Source organism: Schistocerca americana, chromosome 6 (genome assembly GCF_021461395.2).
Source record: "Schistocerca americana isolate TAMUIC-IGC-003095 chromosome 6, iqSchAmer2.1, whole genome shotgun sequence".
Lineage (NCBI taxonomy): Eukaryota > Metazoa > Arthropoda > Insecta > Orthoptera > Acrididae > Schistocerca > Schistocerca americana.
Window position 1 is genome coordinate 320,301,662 of NC_060124.1, and position 22,567 is coordinate 320,324,228.

A 22,567-nucleotide genomic window follows, 5' to 3' on the forward strand; every position below is an offset into this window, starting at 1 on the left:
CGCATGCTGTTACAGCGTGATTACCTGTAAATAACATATTAATGCAATAAATGCTCAAAATGATGTCCGTCAACCTCAATGCATTTGGCAATACGTGTAACGACATTCCTCTCAACAGCGAGTAGTTCGCCTTCCGCAATGTTCGCACATACATTGACAATGAACTAACGCATGTTGTCAGGTGTTGTCGGTGGATCATGATAGCAAATATCCTTCAACTTTCCACACAGAAAGAAATCCGGGGACGTCAGATCCGGTGAACGTGCGGGCCATGGTATGGTGCTTCGACGACCAATCCACCTGTCATGAAATATGCTATTCAATCCAGTTTCAACCGCACACGAGCTATGTGCTGGACATCCACCACGTTGGAAGTACATCGCCATTCTGTCATGCAGTGAAACATCTTGTAGTAACATCTGTACAACATTACGTAGGAAATCAGCGTACATTGCACAATTTAGATTGCCATCGATAAAATGGGGCCAATTATCCTTCTTCCCATAGTGCTGCACCACACATTAACCCGCCAAGGTCGCTGATGTTCCACTTGTCGCAGCCATCGTGGATTTTCCGTTGCCCAATAGGGAATATTATGCAGATTTACGTTACCGCTGTTGGAGAATGACGCTTTGTCGCTAAATAGAACGAGTGCAAAATATCTGTCATCGTCCCGTAATCTCTCTTGTGCCCAGTAACAGAACTGTACACGACGTTCTAAGTCGTCGCCATGCAATTCCTGGTGCATAGAAATATGGTACGGGTGCCATCGATGTTGATGTAGCATTCTCAACACCGACGTTTTTGAGATTCCCGATTCTCGCGCAATTTGTCTGCTACTGATGTGCGGATCAGCCGCGACAGCAGCTGAAACACTTACCTGGGCATCATCATTTGTTGGAGGTCGTGGTTGACGTTTCACATATGGCTGAAAACTTCCTGGCTCCTTAAATAACGGCCGGCCGGAGTGGCCGAGCGGTTAAAGGCGCTACAGTCTGGAACCGCACGACCGCTACGGTCGCAGGTTCGAATCCTGCCTCGGGCATGGGTGTGTGTGATGTCCTTAGGTTAGTTAGGTTTAAGTAGTTCTAACTTCTAGGGGACTTATGACCACAGCAGTTGCGTCCCATAGTGCTCAGAGCCATTTGAACCATTTTGAACCTTAAATAACGTAACTATCCGGCGAAGGGTCAGACACTTGGGTGATGTCGCCCAGGATACCGAGCAGCGTTCATGGCACACGCCCGTTGGGCATTTTGATCACAATAGCCATACATCAACACGATATCGAGCTTTTCCGCAATTGGTAAACGGTCCATTTTAACACGGGTAATGTATCACGAAGCAAATACCGTCCGCATTGGCGGGATGTTACTTGATATCACGTACTTATACGTTTGTGACTATTACAGCGCCATCTATCAGAAAGCGAAAAAAATGGGCCAACTAAAACATTCATATTTCTTTACGTACTACACGAATATTTAATAAAAAATGGTTGTTCCTATTTTTAAAAAATCGCAGTTGATATCCGTTTGATCTAGGGCAGCGCCATCTAGCGGGCCAAGCATATCGCCATCTGGTTTCTCCCTTCAAGCTAGACGAGTTTCGTTCTTTGTAGTTTTTTCGTTTGATGCTTATTTCGTGAGATATTTGGCCCGGTCACTATCAATGGACCACCATGTATACAAGGACTTGTCAGCAAGTTTTTTAACACTCTACCTCTGCTGCTCAGTAACATTGCGTAATAATACTGAGGTTCGGAATGTTGTGTGATAAAGACGCTGCTGATGCAATTGCTCTAATTTGTTGCAAGCAGGGAAAAAGGTGGGTGAAAAATTGGTTCAAGGAGCATGAAAGATCACTCACAAAAACTTGTTAAGTTAATTTTGTGGCTGGACGAAAACAGAAAGGTTGTCATAACTTTCTCGGTGTTTATGGTCCAACATTTGATACATTACTGGAAATGGTTCCCCACATACATTGACTGTCCCCATACATAGGCGCTCGCCCCCCCCCCCTCCACTCCACTCTCCACCCTTCGCGCCGGCCGGGGTGGCCAAGCGGTTCTAGGCGCTTCAGTCCGGAACCGCGCGACTGCTGTGGTCGCAGGTTCGAATCCTGCCTGCATGGATGTGTGTGATGTCCTTAGGTTAGTTAGGTTTAAGTAGTTCTACGTTCTAGGGGACTGATGACCTCAGATGTTAAGTCCCATAGTGCTCAGAACTATTTGAACCATTTTTGAACCTCCCTTCGCGAATTAGTAGCTGCAGACGCCAATGTTCCCATCATTAATAAAACAATTACTGTGACGAACGCAGTTCCATCAAGTCAGCTCGTATCTGTTACGCTGCGATATCTTGCTACTGGCAATTTTTCGGCGACTTGAAATTTATAATCTATTTCACCTTACATTAATTGACTATAAAGTGTTTGAAACGTTATGGAAACTGTTGTGGAATAATACGTGCACTAAGTAAGTAATATATCCACAGAGATAAATATCTGTACGTAAGTTCGCAGTAACTAATTTTTTTTAAAAAATATATCTTCCTTCATAGCTATTCCGTATATTTTGTGAGCAAATGTCATACGATGTCATTCTTAACACTTCTGCTTTCGTACTCATCTGCCCTAACATCCCAAAAAGCTGGCAATGTTTTCTAATTTCGATGTAATAACAATGCTACTTCGTCTTGTTTTGAACTCATTTTCCACACAACAGTAACAAACGTAATCTTATCAACTTTCCTTGATCTCTACAAGACGCGAGAGACTGTCAAGGATAGTGTTAACAGTGACGACAGACGACCCAATATTTCCAGGTAGCGCAATATATTTCCAACGTTTTTGATGTTCACAATACTATTGCTCAACCTCTCAACTTCATCCCTACACGTTCAATATTATTGTGCATCATAAAATATCACTCACCGTCTAAGTGGCGCATTACGTATCTATGATAATGTGAATTTCTAAAGTCCGTTACAACATCAGAATCCAACTTAGGCTTTATACGCTAATTGCTTGTTGAAGCCGGCTGGTGTGGCCGTGCGGTTCTAGGCACTTCAGTCTGGAACCGCTTGACCGCTACGGTCGCAGGTTCGAATCCTGCCTCGGGCATGGATGTGTGTGATGTCCTTAGGGTAGTTAGGTTTAAGTAGTTCTAAGTTCTAGGGGACTGATGACCACAGATGTTAAGTCCCATAGTGTTCAGAGCCATTTGAACTATTTTTTTTTTTTTTTTTTGAACGCATGTGGATAGGCTGAAGCACATAGGAATCCATAAACACGTTAGTCGGTTGTGAGTTACTGCGATTACATAAAAACTGTTGATTTGGTGTGGCACAGGTGGCGCGGGCCAAGGACCAGATGCTGCCTCTGCTGGTGGTGGATTCGCTCAGAGGTCTCCCTGGACTGACGGGGCTCTTCGTGGCTGGTATCTTCAGCGCCGCTCTCAGGTACGCCAGTGGGCTTCAATCGCAAATTGTTTATTTCTTTATTTATTTTTGTTAGAGGTCTCGCTAGTTGTAATTTTGAAACATGTTTACGAACACAGATCACAAAGCAGTAAGTCTGTGCAATCACATTCTATCACATGTGAAGATAACAAATTAAAAACTGAATACAAAAGTGACAATCATGGCAAGTGCTACTGGTCTGGGTCTGAAAAATTTTGACGTGTCTTCTGTCTTGAATTTCAGGACTGCCTTGAAGGTTTTGCACCAGCCTTTTGGTTGCTCCAATGTATCTGAGCTGTTTTTCGTAAATTGACAGCCCTCAATGGAAACCTTTTGGTTGCTGCAATGCATCTGAGCACAGCCATTGCACTGACGAGCCAAAACATTACACCATCTGTTAATAGCTTGTTGGTCTATCTTTGGAACGCAATGCAGCACCGAGCTGCGTACCATCTATTCTACCATTTTTTTTTGTCGGTTCGTAGGGGCATGCCGCACCAGATGACTGCACACAGGTCGTATAATTCCGTTAAACAAAAGGGCCCCTGATTTATTACGTGGTGACAGCGCCCGATAGCGACCCAGAAGGGTTCCATAGGATTCATATCAGGTGAACTGGGTGGCCAAGGGGTCAACGTGATTTGACTATCATGATCTTCAAACCACTTTAGCACTATTCTGGCTTCGATACACGGACAGTTATAACTGCTGAAAGATGTGCGTTGTCAGGGAATACCTCAAACATGAAGAGATGCAGGTGATCCGTGCTGAACTGATGCCACCACAGGTCCCTTGCAAGCGCAGGAGAACGTTTTCCATACCATAATATTGGTCCCATCAGCCTGAGTCCGCGGAGCAGTGCGTGCTTGGAGCCGCCGTTCGCCTCCATGGCGGAGTTTGTGGAGACGACCATCGACCTGGTGTAGCAGGAAATATGATTCATCCGAGGATTCTACACGTTTCCAATAATCCATGATCCAATCCCAATGGTCTCGTGCCGACTGCAGTCATAATTGTCGATGTCGTTGCGTCAACATGCAATACGTAGGAGTGGTCTGCTACGCAGCTCCACCATCGACAGTGCATGATGAACGGTGTGCTACGGAAGACTTATGCGTGCACCAGCATCGTGTTGTTCCGGCCGAGATACCACAAATCACCATCTATCCTGCATTACGGAACAGACAAGCCTCCGAACCCCACGTTCTGTGAAGAGAGATAGACGTCTAACCACTCACCACTTAGTGGTAGTTTTACTGTCCTTCTATCACTTTTCAAAGATTCTCACGACAGTAGCTTTTGAACACTCGATTAGCTCCGCTGCTTTCGAGATATTCGTTCACAGGCTCTGCGTAACAATAATCTGCGCTACGTAAGAGTCTCTTACCCCAATGGATTTCACCATTTGCAGCCCATATCTTCGCTAGAGTGATTCGCTACGTGTCTCTGCTCCTCTTAGATACTTTCCTTACAGCGTCCCGTGCCTGCAACGCCAGCAGGTGGCATACAACGTCGCGGTGAGCAATGTTTTAGCTGTTCAGTGTACTTTTCCCCTTGAATTGAAAATTGAAACAATACTTGTGTCTAATGACTTCGATGTCGACGGTATGTCAAGCCCAAATCATTCTTCGTTCCTACCCCTGAAATAGCACTTTCAGTTCACTCGCACATTTGTTTCCTTTAGACAACGAAATAATCTTTGCATGCATTTCGCATGCGGTACCGAGAAGTCGTGCAAGCTCTTTGAGCCGTATCTTTGTGAAGACTCCTGTAGTTGAATGTTTCCACAGCAGGTCTGCAAATGGGGTGTTTTGGTCGCTCATATTCGCTCGAGCCCACAGCGCATGGGCACGACTTGCCCGAGTACGAATGCTCGAAGCGCGCAGGCTGTGGTCGAACGAGGCATCGTGGGGAGTGTATAGCTCGCCCGGTCTGGCGCGCCGGCCACGCTGCTGCTGCGACAGTTTTAGTAGCAGCACTCTCTGTTTGCTGGCTGGTGTCGCTCGAGACACAGTCCCACCAGCTGATGGGCTACACTCAGATAAGTTGGTTTCCGCTGTAGACGCGTACTCCTGAGTTTCTAATCGTGACGTCACTGTAATCTATAAGAAAAATAGCTAGCTTTATGCAATAACGAAAATTTGGAAACAGTCTGGAGATTTACAGGAAAACTACGTAACTATCAAATTTTGTAATGGTGTTCGATCTGATTTAAGCAAACATATATGAACTTGGTCATCCAAGAAATTAGAAATTTTGTATCCCGCCTGGAAGGCGGCGCATGGGTCTGCTCCTGTAAACTGAAGGGTAGGCTGAATGTAGGAAGTGAGTAGGAGCAGGAAAAGGTAGAACACTCGGTACTGCAATTAGGTTATAATTTACTAAACTTTGCTTACAGATGAGCAGGTAGGTGCGAAGCCGTTCATCCAGTTACAAAGCTACAAGTAGTGGTTGCCCACTATGAAATAGAAACAATGTTGCTTGGTCGTCTCCTTGGAATCAAATGAGTAGAATCTGGAGCGGAGCTCGTAGATCTCCACAGCGTCGGCTAGAGGGCGCTGACGTCGGTGTAGGTGTTGTAGTGCCAACCTAAAAACTTGCACCTACGCCGTGGCATCGTAGCTATCGATACCACAAGAAATTTATCAGGAACAAAATTCTCAAAATTAATCCCTATCCATACACTTACAATGAATCGACTCATCTCGGATCAACTTTGCTTCCTCCATCCGTACAGAAATTTCTTTCGCTAGTCACATTTGAGGCTTCTCGCTAAATTAGTCAGCTTAGGAAAGAGGCTATAGATACGATTTCACCTCTCAAGCGGATGATCGTCGTCACTGCTATGAATTCGTGTTAAGTAAAAGTCAAAAACATCGCTAGCATGCGTGTGACATAACCAAGTTTAGTTACTTCGGAGAAAGACTTAATTTTTTTCTTGGCTACTGAGCGCAGCTGGGGTTCTGTTTACAGATATCACATAAACAGATATTATTTCCAGATTATAATTTTGTTCTAGCTTATTAGGAGCCGATATTTCATCACCTATTTGACACGCAATATTTAACGTCTCGTCTCCGTCAGAAACAGACATTTCCAATAACTGGGAGGCACTCCGTCTTCAGGCCACAAGTGGCCCATCGGAACCATCCGAAATAATCGGGAGGGCGACCACAGAATTTGGGCGCAGCCCCGAATCCTCCCGAAACTAGGTAGGTAATCAGGTAACAGAACCGAATCCTCCCAAACTGACACATTGTTTGTTGTGATATAGACAATAATATAATTATCTCTGCCATGTTACTTATCTCGTTCCCCTACCCCTCCCATGTTTTAAACAAAAAATATTGATTCACTTATGCACGCTTTGTGCGTGAGCAGGACAGTCGCTGGTGCTGTGTCTGCTGGACTTTATCTCAATAAGATAAAAGATAAAACTTTTAAACATACAATACACGTGAAAAATTTTTTCATCTTCTACTGTAATTTCATATGCATTCCTTTGCCTGCTTGGAGTATTCATAACGTTTAGAGCTGCTACCTGCTTCAAGCGGGAGGATTCGGTCCCATCGTTTTTCAGAGCCGTGCGGGCTTGGGAGGATTCGGTACCATTTTTCCGACCGCGGGAGGATTCGGGGCTGCTCCCCAGAATTGCTACAATTCTGTGCAACGTCCGAATTTCGACTTCTTCACCTGTGAGAAGCAGACAACGAACTTTCAGCACTCCTAGTATCTTCAGCCAGTAGGCCAAAAGAAGACAGTTGTATTTTACAACCAAGATACCGGCGACACAGAACCGCTGTTTTGCAATTAAGGGCAATTTTCATTGCTGAATACGGAGCGCGTATTAAACAAGAAAACTGGGTCTACGGTGATTTAAAAGATCACTGCAATTTCTGCCCATATATTACTATGACTCTTCACTTTGTGCACCCGTAACAAAACAAACTGAATCGTTGTAAGCGTTTCTCCTTCCAACACGCTTATTGCATTTCTATGGAAGTATTTCAACGATTTTATTGTACTTCCTATTTACAGACTGTAGCATCCTAAACAAGCTGCGATTTTATTGTACTTCCTATTTACAGACTGTAGCATCCTAAACAAGCTGTCCATCTACTGTCCGTTTCTTGTTTCACGTTTCCCTGTATGGCATTCTCGTCACCGGTTTTCGTCGTGAAACGAAATGGACAGTATCTGTGGCATCGTAATTCGTGCAATAAAGCACTAGACTCTCATTTATCAAATAATCGTCTTCGAACATGTATTTCTGCAATGCTTGGCTCATTGACAAAGAAATGTTTCTAAATGCTGGGGATTTACTCTCAGTAATTTGAATAATGTTTCCTCGATATATTTATTAATAAATTCCCCACAGTTTTATTATAAAAGTGAGTTGCCATCAATACCACATTTTTCAGCGCCTAATATTGATAAAAAAATGCACAGCAAAAGATATGTAACACATTTTCCGATAAGTATCAGTCCATCAAGCCTACGGCCTGCATAATGCTCGGAATTATACTCTCTCTTATTTCATCGGCATGCGTTTCAATGTTTAGTGCTAACGTCGTAGGATGAGCCAAAATGATGATGACGTCTACTCGTACATGTCCCAATTTTGAACCATTGTACCTTCAGATTTATGGTGGCTGATCTGTAAGACAGCATTTGCCACATTACATATAACCGACATCCTTATTATTCACCAATGACAGTCTCTGCCAAACTTTTTACGACCGTCTTTCGAATTCAGGATATATTCTGTCGAATCGAGCTACGCTTTCGCACTACATCAGTTTACGGCTTGAATATTTAGCTATCTTTCGACATAATCACCATTTCTGTCGACGCATTCTTGTTGACGCTGTGGCAGTTTCTGTATGCCATGTTCAGAAAGTTATGAACCTCTTCTTTCATCTCGTCGTCATAGCTGAATCGCTTTCCGGCCAAATGTTCTTTTAACCTAGAGAAGAGGTGATGGTCACTGGGCGCCAAGTCAGGACTATAGGGTGTGTGGGGGGATTATGTTCCACTGAAACTGTTGCAGAATGTGCACTTCCTTGGTCAACATTACTCTTCTCCGTTTCTGAATTGTCCGTTTGAGTTTTTTCAGAGTCTCACAGTACCTGTCAGCGTTAATTGTATACATTCTCCATGACAACGCTCGCCCACACATCGCTCGGCAAACTGTTGCTCTCCTGCAACAGTGTCAGTGGAACATAATCACCCACCCACCCTATAGTTCCGACTTGGCACCCAGTGACTATCAGCTGTTCCCTAGGTTAAGAGAACATTTCGCCGGAAAGCGATTCACCTCCCACGAGGAGATGAAAGAAGAGGTTCATAGCTTTCTGAACAGCATGGCGGCGAGTTGGTATGACATGGGCATACAAAAACTGCCACAGCGTCTACAAAAATGCATCGACAGAAATGGCGATTTTGTCGAAAAATAGCTAAATGTCCAAGCTGTAAACTGATGTAAACGTTTGTAGAAATAAACAGGTCTATGTACTAATAATAAAATAGGAGACCTTACTTTTGGGATTACCCTCGTAGTTTGCAGATTCGTCTCTCTTGAGTTGGAGTAGGTAGACAGATGTTAATACTTCTGGTCAAAATTTCTGTCTGAAGTTGTAATTCAGTTGTGGATTGTCTCCGTTGCTTAGACATCCAACTATGATACCTACTGCTGCGCTCCTCTGAAATCACTGAAAGTACCATGCAAGTGTGAAATCAAATAGTTTCTACCTAATTCTTCTTTGTTCTAATTTTCAGTCCACTGGAATTAAATAACTTTATTTAATATCTCACTTCGTCTTTAGGAAACATCGGTCACCAGCTACTAATTTTGAAATATGTCTCGGCGAATTATTTCAAAACTAGAGATATCACGTCTTACTGTTCGTGGAAATGAAGTCCCATGCTTCTTTACAGAGCGTAGGGGAACGATTCGGGAGACCCGCACCGCCTTACTAGGCAAGGTCCTAATGGAGGTGGTTTGCCGTTGCCTTCCTCCGACCGTAATGGGAATGAATGATGATGATGAAGATGACACAACAACACCCAGTCATCTCGAGGCAGGAAAAATTCCTGACCCCGCCGGTAATCGAACCCGGGGCACTGTGCTCGGAAAGCGAGAACGCTACCGCGAGACCACGAGGGGCGGACCTTACTGTCCGTACTGCACCATTTATTTTTTAAATATATTTATACTCAATTGATTTTATTTTCAGGAAGATACATTTTGAAAATAAACTTTAGCATATATAATTTAGGAAATATGTATAACACGGCCGTTATTAGTTTTGTTCCCAATAGCTTTAACTTGGTTTGCTCACCAATAAAGAATGCAATACCATGCCGCACATGAAAAAACTTCAGGTAAAGTAGCAACATAGTAGTTCGCTAAGTCGTGACCAAATCAAGAACTGCTTACAACGCTGACATTCAATCAATCGTGTGTTATTCATGTTGTTTCCTTGTGTACATAGTCGCCGCAGGAGGTTTCGCACAGCTTCGAATTCCTTCTTGCGGTGGACGTTCACTGACCATGTCAGCTGCATCTGGTGAAGTGAATTTTCACTGTTGTGCGAAGTACAGGGATAACAATCATTTCACAAGACTTTCTGCAAACGTGAAGTCATTTTGACATGCACTATCGGCAACCGCAGGAGCTGCAATCGATATTCGTTAGCGCTCGATGCGGGCATTTCTCAGACGGGCAACTGCTCACAAGACTTCGTGCACACTTGACGTCATTTTGACGCCACGAATGGTAGCAAAGATTTAGAAAAACACGTCGTTTTTGGTACGATTCAGTATAAAAATGGTTCAAATGGCTCTGAGCACTATGGGACTTAACATCTATGGTCATCAGTCCCCTAGAACTTAGAACTACTTAAACCTAACTAACCTAAGGACAGCACACAACACCCAGTCATCACGAGGCAGAGAAAATCCCTGACCCCGCCGGGAATCGAACCCGAGAACCCGGGCGCGGCGATTCAGTATAATTATTGTTGTAATTAAAGGTCACGTAATGACTTATCGGTGGTCCTCCGTGATCTTATCGTGGTGTAGCGTTATGAGTGTGAAATCGTGAATTATATATGAAACACACAAATGCGAGTAAATATTCAAAATACTTTGGTCATCTGGTAAAAAAAGACTACCACTATGAACGAAAAGCTTAGAAAAGACTGACACATTTGCAAAAGAATTAAAAAGTAATTTAGTCTCAGGCATATATAATGTTTAAAAGAAAATTTACGAGTTGGTTCTTTTAGGTCACTTCTTTGCTGTACAAGGATGCCCGTCTATTAAATTACATCCTTAACCATCAATGCGACGTTTCTCGTTATTTTATTACAACAAACTGTACCAGTGCCGACACGTTTTCGAGAGGTTCTCAATGGGATGGTGCTTTGAAATAGCATTTATCCGTATAACATAAGTTAAATGACATGCCGCTTTCAACGGTTTGCTTGAATCCCCATTCACCCTTTTTAATTATATGCCTACTCCTGAAATTAGCTTTCAGAGTTTCTAAAAATAATCTGATATTGTTGAGACTCCTTAACGGACAATGTTGAACATACACGTATGTTTTTTGCATGTCTCACATTGGGGATTGATGAAGACGTATTAGATAAAATACTACAACATTTGCCGTAAGTTTCGGAATTAACTCTTGCAAATCCTTTAATCTTTCTCTTATCCACAGTACATTCCACACGAATACAGAAATTTACACATTTATAAACAACGTAACTTCGAAGTTAACATACCAAGCATTAAATAAAAACCTCTAGATGTCTCTAACTGAGGACAATGTTATTTTATTGAACGTCATGTTCGCCTCACGTGTTGTGAAACGTACGGACACGACAGTCAATCGATAGCTCTTTTCGACTTCAATATTGCGTGTGACGACAGAATGACTTCACGTTTGCAGGAAGTCTTGTGTGATGAGGCTTAACCGAAGTACAAATGTCAGCATTCGCTTCATCGCTGCGACGTACATTCAACAAAGTAAAACCCAAACATATACTTTGTAATTTCATTTTAAACAATTATTACTATGAAAAATCATTAAAATATACATACAATATACCGTGAGTCATATTTTACCACATACTTCCTAGACAACCAATCCTCCATTGGTACAGCACAAAAATCTGTATCACTACGAACCTCACTTTAAAGAGTTCGTTACTGGGCTAAGGGTAGTGATGCTGGGTTGACATTCCGTCTAGTGTAAACACACCACCTTTTGAGGCTGGCGTCATCGCCTGACATTCCGTTGATGTTCACCATGAGTCGATCTATATACAAAACTCTTCTCTTCTGGCAGTGAGTTTGCATAGGATACTCCAGTGAGTTACATACCAAGTTCATGAATGATAAATAGAACATTTTATTGTGTCACGCAGCTCCATGTCGACGGCGCTGAACTCTACGGCAGCCGTGGTGTTTGAAGACTTCTTCAAGACGTTCTTCCCGAAGTGGCAGCTGTCGGACAGAAAGGCGGACCTGCTGATGAAGGCCGTCGTTGTCATCTCTGGCGCCACCTGCACCGCCCTGGTCTTCGTCGTCGAGAGGCTCGGCTCAGCAGTTCTGCAGGTACTCTGCCTGCTCTTTCCCTAAACCAAACCTACGAAGACAAACGGCGTTCACTACTTGTCAATATGCCTCTGTGAGCTGAAACTAATACCATGTTGCGTATTTGCAGACTGAAGCGACGAATGTAAATTTGCACCAAGGACGGGACTCGAACCCAGGTCTCCCGCTCACTAGGCAGTTGCGCTAACCACTATGCCACAGTGGCTTTGCACAACTGCGCGGAATACCTTAGCACACCTTCCTCCTCAATCCAAATTCCCAATCACGCCTCAGCTTACTTGTATTGAGGAAGGAGACGTGTTAGGGGTGTCCGTGGAGTTGTACAAAGCCCCTGTGTCAGGGTGATGTAAGGTTAGTGCACCTGTCTGGTGATCAGGAAACCCTTGCTCAAATCATGTCCTTGGCACAAATTTCCATTTGTCATTTCATTCTGCGTATATACATCATAGATGTTCGAGACTTATCAAGATTTCTGGAACGATATAGTTTCATTTAATTAAAGCCTCTGTGCCGACATTTCCGGCAAGATCCCCCGTTTCGTTCCATGCTGAGGTGCTATTCCAATAGAACTGGCAAACCTCTGCAGTGCTTTTCGAGTTTAGGTCGAATACCAACTGGGCTGACGCGTGAATGGGAATTCGGACTGAGGAGGAGGTGAACTAGAGTAGCCTCTGCAGTGGTGCAAAACCTCTGTGTCAGGTGACGTAGTGGTTAGTGCACCTGTCTAGTGATCAGGATACGTGGGTATGAATCCCAGTCTTGGTACAAAATTTCATTCGTTGCTTCATTCTGTGTATATACATCATAGATGTTTCAGACTTGAAAATGTCTTGCAACCATAGTTTCATACAATACAATGGTCATCATGGAAGACGTAAGGATAATATCCGTCTTCGTGGTAAACCTCATCACGAATCTGTATTAGACTTTATTATGTGGAACTGAGTTGCATTGATCGAATCATCCTGAGACAGCCGACAGTCCGTCTATATTATAAGGTACGCCCAACCGAAAAGGAGATCTCCGCTGTAGCGGTGTTGTATGTTATTCCAGTTGGTTAATGTATTTGTTGAGAAACGACAAAGATAACGGCTTCGCAGCATTTTCCTCATTTCTCGAGAGTAGTTTCCACAGTTCGTAGCACGATGGATTTCTCCCGACCAGCACGAAGACCGGATATCCAATTTCTTCACGCAGAAGGGGAGTATTCTTCACAAATTTATCGCAGGATGAAGTAGATGTAAGGTAAACAGTGTCTTGCACCGTGCACTACATTCCATTGGCATCAGGGTTATGTGACGAAAAGTGTAAACATCAAGGGTATGCCACGCCCTGGGCAGGCGCACGTTGTCACTACCAGTACCACGATTTCGGCCATGGAGTAGCTGTTATTGACGAATCGTCGTATCACAATACGTGACATTGCTGTTGAACTGTCGATAAGCACAGGAACTGCACATCACATAACCCACGAGAAGCTTCATTATGGCAATGTCTGAACACAGTGGGTACCCAACGATCTTTCATAGAATCAGAAGACAGCGAGAATGGATATTTGCCTAACCCATCTGTTGAGCTACGGGGCGCAAGGATCAATTTTCGTCGTTCAGACTCCAGCATCTGATAAACATTGTGTCACCGAGTCGACCCTGCCTCCAAACGGATGAGCATGGAGTGGCAGCATCCCGGCTCAGCTCGTCCAGAAAAAATCCATTCTGCATCGAAGGCGGGAAACGTTATGCTCAGTGTATCTTTCGGCATGGAATGACCTCTACTCATCGACTGGCTACCATGGGGTGCTACATTAAATGCTGAGCAGTACTAAAAAATACAGGACAAGCACAGGTGCAATCTCCATAATGGTATAGTGCTTCTCAAGGATAACGCTAGTCAACATTTGCCCAAGAAGACTCCCGAACTGCTTCTGTAGGAGGTCCTAGAACATCTTTCTTACATCCCGACATCTCACTATCCTACTCCCATAGCTTTGGTCCTTAAGACAATCTCTGAAAGGTCAGAGATTCATCTGTAACAAGGAAGCGCAAGATAATGTGGCAGACTCGATCCATCACTAACCCATCCATTCTCTTTATACGTTTTGGATCGGTATATCAATATCAGCGGCAATTATGTAAAGCTGTACTGTTCCACAGGAACTGCAGTTATAATAGTTATGAAAAATGTCTTTACTTATAACTGCAGCCCCGTTTTCATTTTGGCATACGTTGTACTTTCTCTTTCGGGATATCCCAAGGCATCTCTTGCTTCTAACGTACCCGGAAGTCAATTTGAGCCAGATCTGAAGCAACATTCATTCCAGCATTCCAGGTTCTTGCCCACTAACATGGGGGCATCCTGATAAGGTCTAGTCACAGAAACATATAAACATATCTGTCCCTTGATATGTGGCAACGGATAAATCTAATCTCAACTCCGATTTGCGATAAACACAATTCAGTAGAAATCATAGCCAACACATTTTTATGCAATCAGATCATCACCATTTGGAATTGGATCAGAAAAAATGCCTCTACCCTTAGGATCATCATCAACAACATCCTGGCGTTAGACCGATCACTTTTTCCCACCACCAAGCTTAATACATATATTTGGCTCCTGGGAAACCTCATGTTTTATGCTGTTACGTTACATTCTGGGGAGAAACTATGCTAGAACATTTGCTGCTTGAGCACTGGAACCCAATGAAAGAACTGCAGAGTACTACAAACAACTATTCCATAATTAATTATAGTTCTCGATGAGTAAGTGCTAGATCAGGGAAGGAGCAAGAAATTCGACGGCTATTGCTATCACAGCCACTTAATGACAGAAAAAGAAACAAATTACTAAAACTAGGAGAATGCGACATCTTAAAAGGCATTCTCATGACTACTCGAAACACGTTAGAAACCTTCCTCACTATAATCGTTGATGTCCGTTAAACGTCGATTCTATGTTTTATTTGCACCACTGTTGTTCTTCTGTATGTGGTGCAGTCTGATCGCAAAATGAGATATTCATGAACGACTAAGCGACATGCAAATTTTATTCTTGAGAGCTGCAATGTGTAGTGTTCTATTCAAAGAGTGTCCTGCCTTGTACAGGTGAAGAAGTGTCTCTGTCGCATGCAGATGATATGCTCTCTCTCACCTGTAAGATGGTCATCAGGTCTGGTTGCACTCCTTTCTCAGAGATGATATGTGGAAAGATGATTAAATGACAGAAGAGACACGAAATTACTCATCTGAAGTTCTGGGTTACTGTTTCAGCGTTGTTTGAAGGAACAAACCGTTGATTAATAAAACTAGTGCTGATAGCACCAGACTGAATAATCACAGCCCTTACTTTATAGAATATAATTTGTTCCATTATTTTACGAGGGCATGCTGAAACGTAATCTCTCCAACTTGTTTATGTAAAAACTCTTAAAGCTTTTTAAGCAAAACAAACGTTAATAACATTCTACGTCTGTATTCTTTACGTCTACATATTTCCAGTCATCTGCCGCTGGAGGGCCCAGAATTGTAGTATGTAAAATGGCAATGTGTAATGTAACTATTTCAGTGTTTGAAAACAACATGCTGAACTCGAGTATCCAACGCGACGAGTTCTTCAACACATGCAGCACTCTCTCCTTCAGCATGACAATACCTGACCACACACGAGCGCTGCGACATCTGCAACAGTCCGACGCCTTGGATTCATTGCCATCAATCGCCCTGCACACAGTCCTGACTAGACCAAATCCGATTTTCATCTGTTTCCAAAACTTAAGAACACCGTCGAGGACTTCACATCGATAGTGACAAAGCCGAGTAAGCAGAAGTGAGATTGAAACTTCCTGGCAGATTAAAACTGTGTGCCCGACCGAGACTCGAACTCGGGACCTTTGCCTTTCGCGGGCAAGTGCTCTACCAACTGAGCTACCGAAGCACGACTCAGGCCCGGTACTCACAGCTTTACTTCTTGCAGTATCTCGTCTCCTACCTTCCAAACTTTACAGAAGCTCTCCTGCGAACCTTGCAGAACTAGCACTCCTGAAAGAAAGGTTATAGCGGAGACATGGCTTAGCCACAGCCTGGGGGATGTTTCCAGAATGAGATTTTCACTCTGCAGCGGAGTGTGTGCTGATATGAAACTTCCTGGCAGATTAAAACTGTGTGCCCGACCGAGACTCGAACTCGGGACCTTTGCCTTTCGCGGGCAAGTGCTCTACCAACTGAGCTACCGAAGCACGACTCACGGCCGGTACTCACAGCAGGAGTGCTAGTTCTGCAAGGTTCGCAAAAGAGCTTCTGTAAAGTTTGGAAGGTAGGAGACGAGATACTGGTAGAAGTAAAGCTGTGAGTACCGCGCGTGAGTCGTGCTTCGCTAGCTCAGTTGGTAGAGCACTTTCCCGCGAAAGGCAAAGGTCCCGAGTTCGAGACTCGGTCGGGCACACAGTTTTAATCTGCCAGGAAGTTTCATATCAGCACACACTCCGCTGCAGAGTGAAAATCTCATTCTGGAAAGAAGTGAGATTGTGGCTCCGTCCACTAAGACAAATATTTGATAGTGACGGTATCAACAGGTCTCTAGTTGAGGAAATATATTCGTCGCCAAGTTGACTATGCTGAGAAATAAATATGTAAACATGAAGAAGAAAAATGTAGAATGTTAATAAAATTTGTTTTATTTTGCAATCTTTAAGCGTTTTCACATACAAAAATCGGATTATTTTTCAGCACGCCCTAGTACATGCCATTCAGCATCTTTCTTGTACCCTCCATATTGCATCCCCAATGTTTATTTCATAAATACGGGTTGCACGCATTCCCATGTCATTTGTCACCAAGCCCTTCAGCGCTACCCACGCGCCAACCCATGGAATACCTTCAGCAGGGTCCGTCTCAGCCTGCGTCACACAGCCCACAGGCGTTGATAACAACACATGCGCCTTTCACATAATCATCAGAGGAGCGTAGTACTATTCTGGGAAATTTCTTTTCTTTACGGTACTTTCATAATCAAACGGTTACATAAAAAGGTGTACTGAGTCCAGTAGCGAATTTAAAATTTCATCAATATATAAAACCTTTTAACTGTCTGTTCATTTATGAAAACGGGAGGTGATATCTGAGGTCTCTGAGGATATCGTCACTTTAAAGCGGTGCTAACCAAATTAACAAAGGCAAGCATGAAGTTGGTACATGCGTTACTCATTCTGTTCTTTTCATCACACCTAAAAAAGTCATATCTTCATTCCCAGCCGGCCGAAGTGGCCGTGCGGTTAAAGGCGCTGCAGTCTGGAACCGCAAGACCGCTGCGGTCGCAGGTTCGAATCCTGCCTCGGGCATGGATGTTTGTGATGTCCTTAGGTTAGTTAGGTTTAACTAGTTCTAAGTTCTAGGGGACTAATGACCTCAGCAGTTGAGTCCCATAGTGCTCAGAGCCATTTTCATTCCCACAGTAGATTACCACAGTAGATTACATGATGGTTTGTGACATATCTGGTTCTACAGAGATATCCACTAAAGAGGGAGGTAGCTATAGTAACAAAAGTTTCTTCTTCTAACACAACGTTAACAAAGTCGTCAACCTGTCATGGAGGTAAATTGCTTTAAGCCTGAAATTAAATAAAATTCTTCCACAAACAAACTTAATGTTCCAGAATGACATGGGAATGCGTGAAATCCTCAACACATGGAATTAATCACAAAACTCTTTAAAGTTGAGCCAGATCTCGAAATATGAGTAAAGTTAAGTTCAGCATGAAGGAAGTTCCTCAGTTCTGGGGTTCGAAAACGGAGTCTCCACTGTACCTTACTTAGCGGAAACAAAACACTAAAACACTTACAGTAGCACTCCAAAGGACAGTCAAAAAATTAAGAAAAGTTTCGAAGTCCGGCAAGGATAGAAGCACAAAGGAAAGTCCTGGTACTATCTTGGCGATGAAGAAAACAAAGAGCAGATATTGTATCAGGTCTCAGCTAGCACGCCGCTGTTTACAAAGTCCATATGGAGGAGGAGGCGTGCTGTCCCGGTGGTGGAGGCAGAGACTCCAGTGAGGCGTAGCGGAGATCTTCTGGTCGGTTACTCGCTGCGATGAAGCTGCTCTGCTAAGCTCGCACGCTGGCCTAAATAGCTGTCTCTTGGAAGGTCTTGTTTTCGGCACGTGACCTTGCGAAGGCAGGGAAAGGTACGGTGTTTCACCGATCTACACCGCTGACATGCAGTCCGCCTGGTGGCCTGGCCAGAGCGCTGCCGGTCTGGTCACGGAATTCGCAGTTCAGAGTTCCTGCGGGCTCCTTTCCGTAGGGAAAGAGGTCGCGGCCACCCAAACGACTTAGAAGTTGTGCGGGGTACAGTCAACACCTGATGTCTATGGTGCCAAACGGTTTGTCCTTTGTTTTCTCCAAGATATTTCTGTTCCCCTAGAAGCGGTTAACTTTTCAAATATCGTGTTATCAAGAAAACCCTTAGCTCAACGGAATTTCATAAGTTTTAGCGATCAATGGGGAAAACTTCTGGAAAAGTTTTCAACTGGCGCCTAAGAAGACGATTATCGCCAGCAATAAGACAGGATGGATGGCTCAGAAAGATAAAAAATGTGATCTAAGAGTACAAAAAGAGTTGGATCTTCCTTCGTGACTGTATCTTAATGGGGTTCATCTGTCTAGTTGGTGCCCATTGCAAGAACTATTTGAATGGGAAGCAGTGGTTCCAACTTCTGGAAAGCTGAAAACAGTTTGGTGAGTGCTGTACTGACCTATGTTCTGCACACCACTTCAGAATGACGACAGTGGAAGAGAATGACACGACAGTAGCTCGGCAATGAATGGTCCATCAAAGCCAAAATGGAGGGCTTGTACGTAATGACAAATGAAAATTTGCGCCACACAGGGACCCGATCACAGATCTCTGGTTCTTGCAAACAATCACCTGAACCGTTACGCTATCTGAACACGCTTTCAAGCCTGATTCAAACTTTGATTTGTTTGTACTGATACTTACACTTATAATTTTAACACTACCACCAGTGGCTCTCCAGTAAGGTATGTGGCAATAGCACCACTCTTCCAAGTGCGACAGTGATGGTCTGAGTTAGACCTGCAGTAGACTACACGCTTTCAATCCCATCCAGAGACAGTTACGTCATCTGTGACAATAGTTTTTAAGAACATGCTTACTGGATGAACTGACACACCTTTGTCGTCCACAAAACACGGTGCTCTCACATCTGCCATCCATCGCCAGCATACCGCAGTCGAAGATGATCTTTGTTTTCAACGATGTCGAGAACGTGCATTTCGTTAGTGTTTCCCACAGTCAAACCAAGGGTCTGGACTTCCGATATTTTGTGAAATCGCTGCTGTCCACTGTGAGCTGAAGACTCTCCAAACATTGAACAGAACACGCTCTGTATGACACTAGGCTATACATAGGTTGGAGTTCAAAAACAGTACGTCCCCCTTCCGTCCAGTGCAAGGTTTGAACCTAATAAGCAGTTACTTTGAATCCTGTCCATAATAGTCCACAAGCTGATTTATGTTGCCTGATGTGATACATTCAAAATGCAATTTTGATTGGTTCCAACGAGAGCGAAAAAGTTAATGTAAGGGAAAAAATGAGAAAATACATTGCAGTCTGAAGAATAGAGCATAGCCATCATCTCACCAAACGAAATGTCTTGCGATCTGTCATATATATATATGTATATTACAAGTATTTCGATCCCCCGTGAATGTGTAGCCACACAGACCAACAAATACACGACTTCCATGGATATACTTATTTCTTCTTTCCGTTCATTGTCTCTTCTAGAGTTGCTTGCCCATAGCGTCTCTTCAGAATTAACTCGCATATTTTTCGTGTAGCCTATAAATAAAATAGATTATAAGCCTTAAACTTATTCTGTTAATGTCTTTTATCCTCTGAAACCTTGAACTGTTGTAAGGTAAATGATTTATGAAGCTATACTGGCCCTGAACTGCCTTAAAATGCTTCATGAGTAAGTTATGTTCTGAAACTTCTCTTACTCAAAACTACGTCGCTTGTACCCTGACATGAAAGTTTGCCCAACGTAAACTTTGTTTTCTCCGCTTTGAAGTTCATTGTCTTGGTCTATGACGAAGTTTGATGGGAAACTAAAGCAAAGGGCGTTTATATTTCTATTAACCATCAGCTCCGCATAATATGTTGCATGCCGTTTTGACTGCGAACATGGTAACTCTGGACGGGAAATGCGGAAATAATTACTCAGATTGACCAAGTTGATCTAAAACAGCTTTTCTTAAATTGTGGTGTATGGGAAAAAGAAGTAGAAGCAAAACAAGGTCCAACGTACATATATCGAAGTTCTTAAGATATATGGTCAATGTTTGAGTGATCAGAAATTGAGACATTAAGGGCAGTAAACTTACTGAGGGAGAGCGTGTTAACAGTCACTGGACAGTGACGCAGCTATTCAGTAAACATTTGTTGTGTTCAAACGAGGATTATCCTGTTTCCACAACACTATTAATCCCACGGGATTTATTTATTTATAAATTATTTCACTAACCTGCGTGCTAAATCATAAGGAACTAAGAGTCACTTCTTTAGTAAATCCATGGATTTTGCAGATCTGGTGTACGACAACAAAGCGAACCAAGCTAAAAGTCTAAGTCGTACGTTACTCAAACCAAGAGCGGTTGTAAGACGTAAGGTTACCACGTGTAATTTCAGCACATTCTTTTCAAAACCGGAAATTCACAGTTATTTAAATTACTGCAAGTGACGGAGAAATCTCAGATGAAGCAACTACCTAAATGACGTGGCTAAGAAGATAAGAAGTAGGAATTCTCGCGCGGGCCAACACCTGAACTGAGTTATAAATCAACCGCTACTTAAATTTTGGCACAAATGCGTGGCACATTACCGTCAATTAACAACAGAACGAATATCAATAATTTGGTGAAATTTCGAACTTAATTTCTCTCTGTGATTAACGCAAGAATAATCATAAAAGCTGTTGACATCATCAAGCACAGAATAACATTCAAACACACTCAACATGCTCGTCGAGAAGCAGCATGCTCAAAAATCAAGCAATTGCTAAGAAACATGGAAATTATTCGCGTCCTTTATATTCGCATTCCATTTACGCGAAAAACAGACTGAAGGCCACTCACGTAATACAACTGAAAATTTTGCTACGAAGTCCGATACATATAATGGGCCTCCTGGCCCCCAGCCACAACGAGCGGCCTTTCCTTCTCTAGTCGCGGCAGCGAGAGTGGGTTTGATTCAAGAAGTGTCTGGATGAGAAGCGGTCAGCGAAATCTGACGTCAGGACCCTGATCAATTTTACAGAACAAAGCGTAATCCATGCTCAGAGACCTTCTTGCTTCAGGAGGATCGACAGAAGATGTTCGTCCCTTTGTACTCGAGCGTATCGTCTGCTAAAGAACTAAGAGCAGCGATGTATGAATATATCAGTTGCCAATATTTTATTTTATGGCAAGTCTAAGAGTAATGATAGTTTATCAATGCACGTTCAGCGACTTCTCAAGCTTGGCGTAATATATTTATATATTTATCACTGAAAATAATAGGCTATGATAGCAGCATCCTCTCGGAATTTTAATATGGCTGCCATAAGTATTGCCAATACATTGTATGTTTCCTTGGGCTCAATTACCTATGGAACGACGTTGGGGCTGTTTACTATTGGAATGTTCTTCCCACGTGTCAACTCAAAGGTAAAACCAGTGTCACACGAAGTCAGTGTTAGTTAAAGAAGTGTCTGTATCTGTAACTGACACACACCTCTCGCCTTCAGACGACGCAGATCTTCTTTTAACCAATGGCTCATGACATTCGAGCTACACGTAATAATGAAAAAATGACTTTTGGTTAAATTTATGTTTTGTATGACGTTAATTTTGACCGAAGTCCAGTTTTTTGTGCGATTTAATGATTCGTACTAGAATTGCGTTTCTGTTTGCAAGGCAATCATATTTATAAGTCATTGATGATATAGGAATAATCTGAGAATGACAGCGGCACAAACGTAAATTTATACCACAAGAAACCTAAATAAAAACTAAAAATATTTTATTGTCGTCCATATCAAATAATAGCATTTGATCTGTTGTACGTGAATCTGTAAGAAGATTTGGTGTAGGTAATGTGTGTGAAAAATAATCCACCTGTCCGTGCTGATGTTCTAATTCGTTCATATAGATTTAAATAATATGTATTTAGGTGTGTGAATCGAAGAATTTTTGACCTATTTCAACTGAGATACTTCAGTTACTTCAAAAACCTATTTTTAAAATGCATCTAAAACCAGGAAGTTCAGTGCTTTCCTATCATAGTTTCTGAAGATTTAACTTAAGGAAGCTGTCCCTGACAAAAGTCACAGCGAACAGTTTCTGGTTCTGGCGGTTATAAGCGTTGTCAAGACGAGAAATAATTTGTAAGAAGGAAACAAAAAGAAAAAATTAAAAATATTATGA

The 22,567-nt window shown here is 42.8% G+C and overlaps 1 protein-coding gene across 1 annotated transcript in view; it reads left to right on the forward strand.

The window, feature by feature from the left end:
* Window positions 1-22,567, forward strand: part of LOC124619547 (sodium-coupled monocarboxylate transporter 1-like) — a 182,890-nt gene that overhangs the window by 120,868 nt on the left and 39,455 nt on the right. The window contains exons 10-11 of the mRNA XM_047146017.1: window positions 3,352-3,461; window positions 11,897-12,086. Coding sequence (XP_047001973.1) covers window positions 3,352-3,461; window positions 11,897-12,086 — 300 coding nt within the window. The remainder of the gene's footprint in view (window positions 1-3,351; window positions 3,462-11,896; window positions 12,087-22,567) is intronic.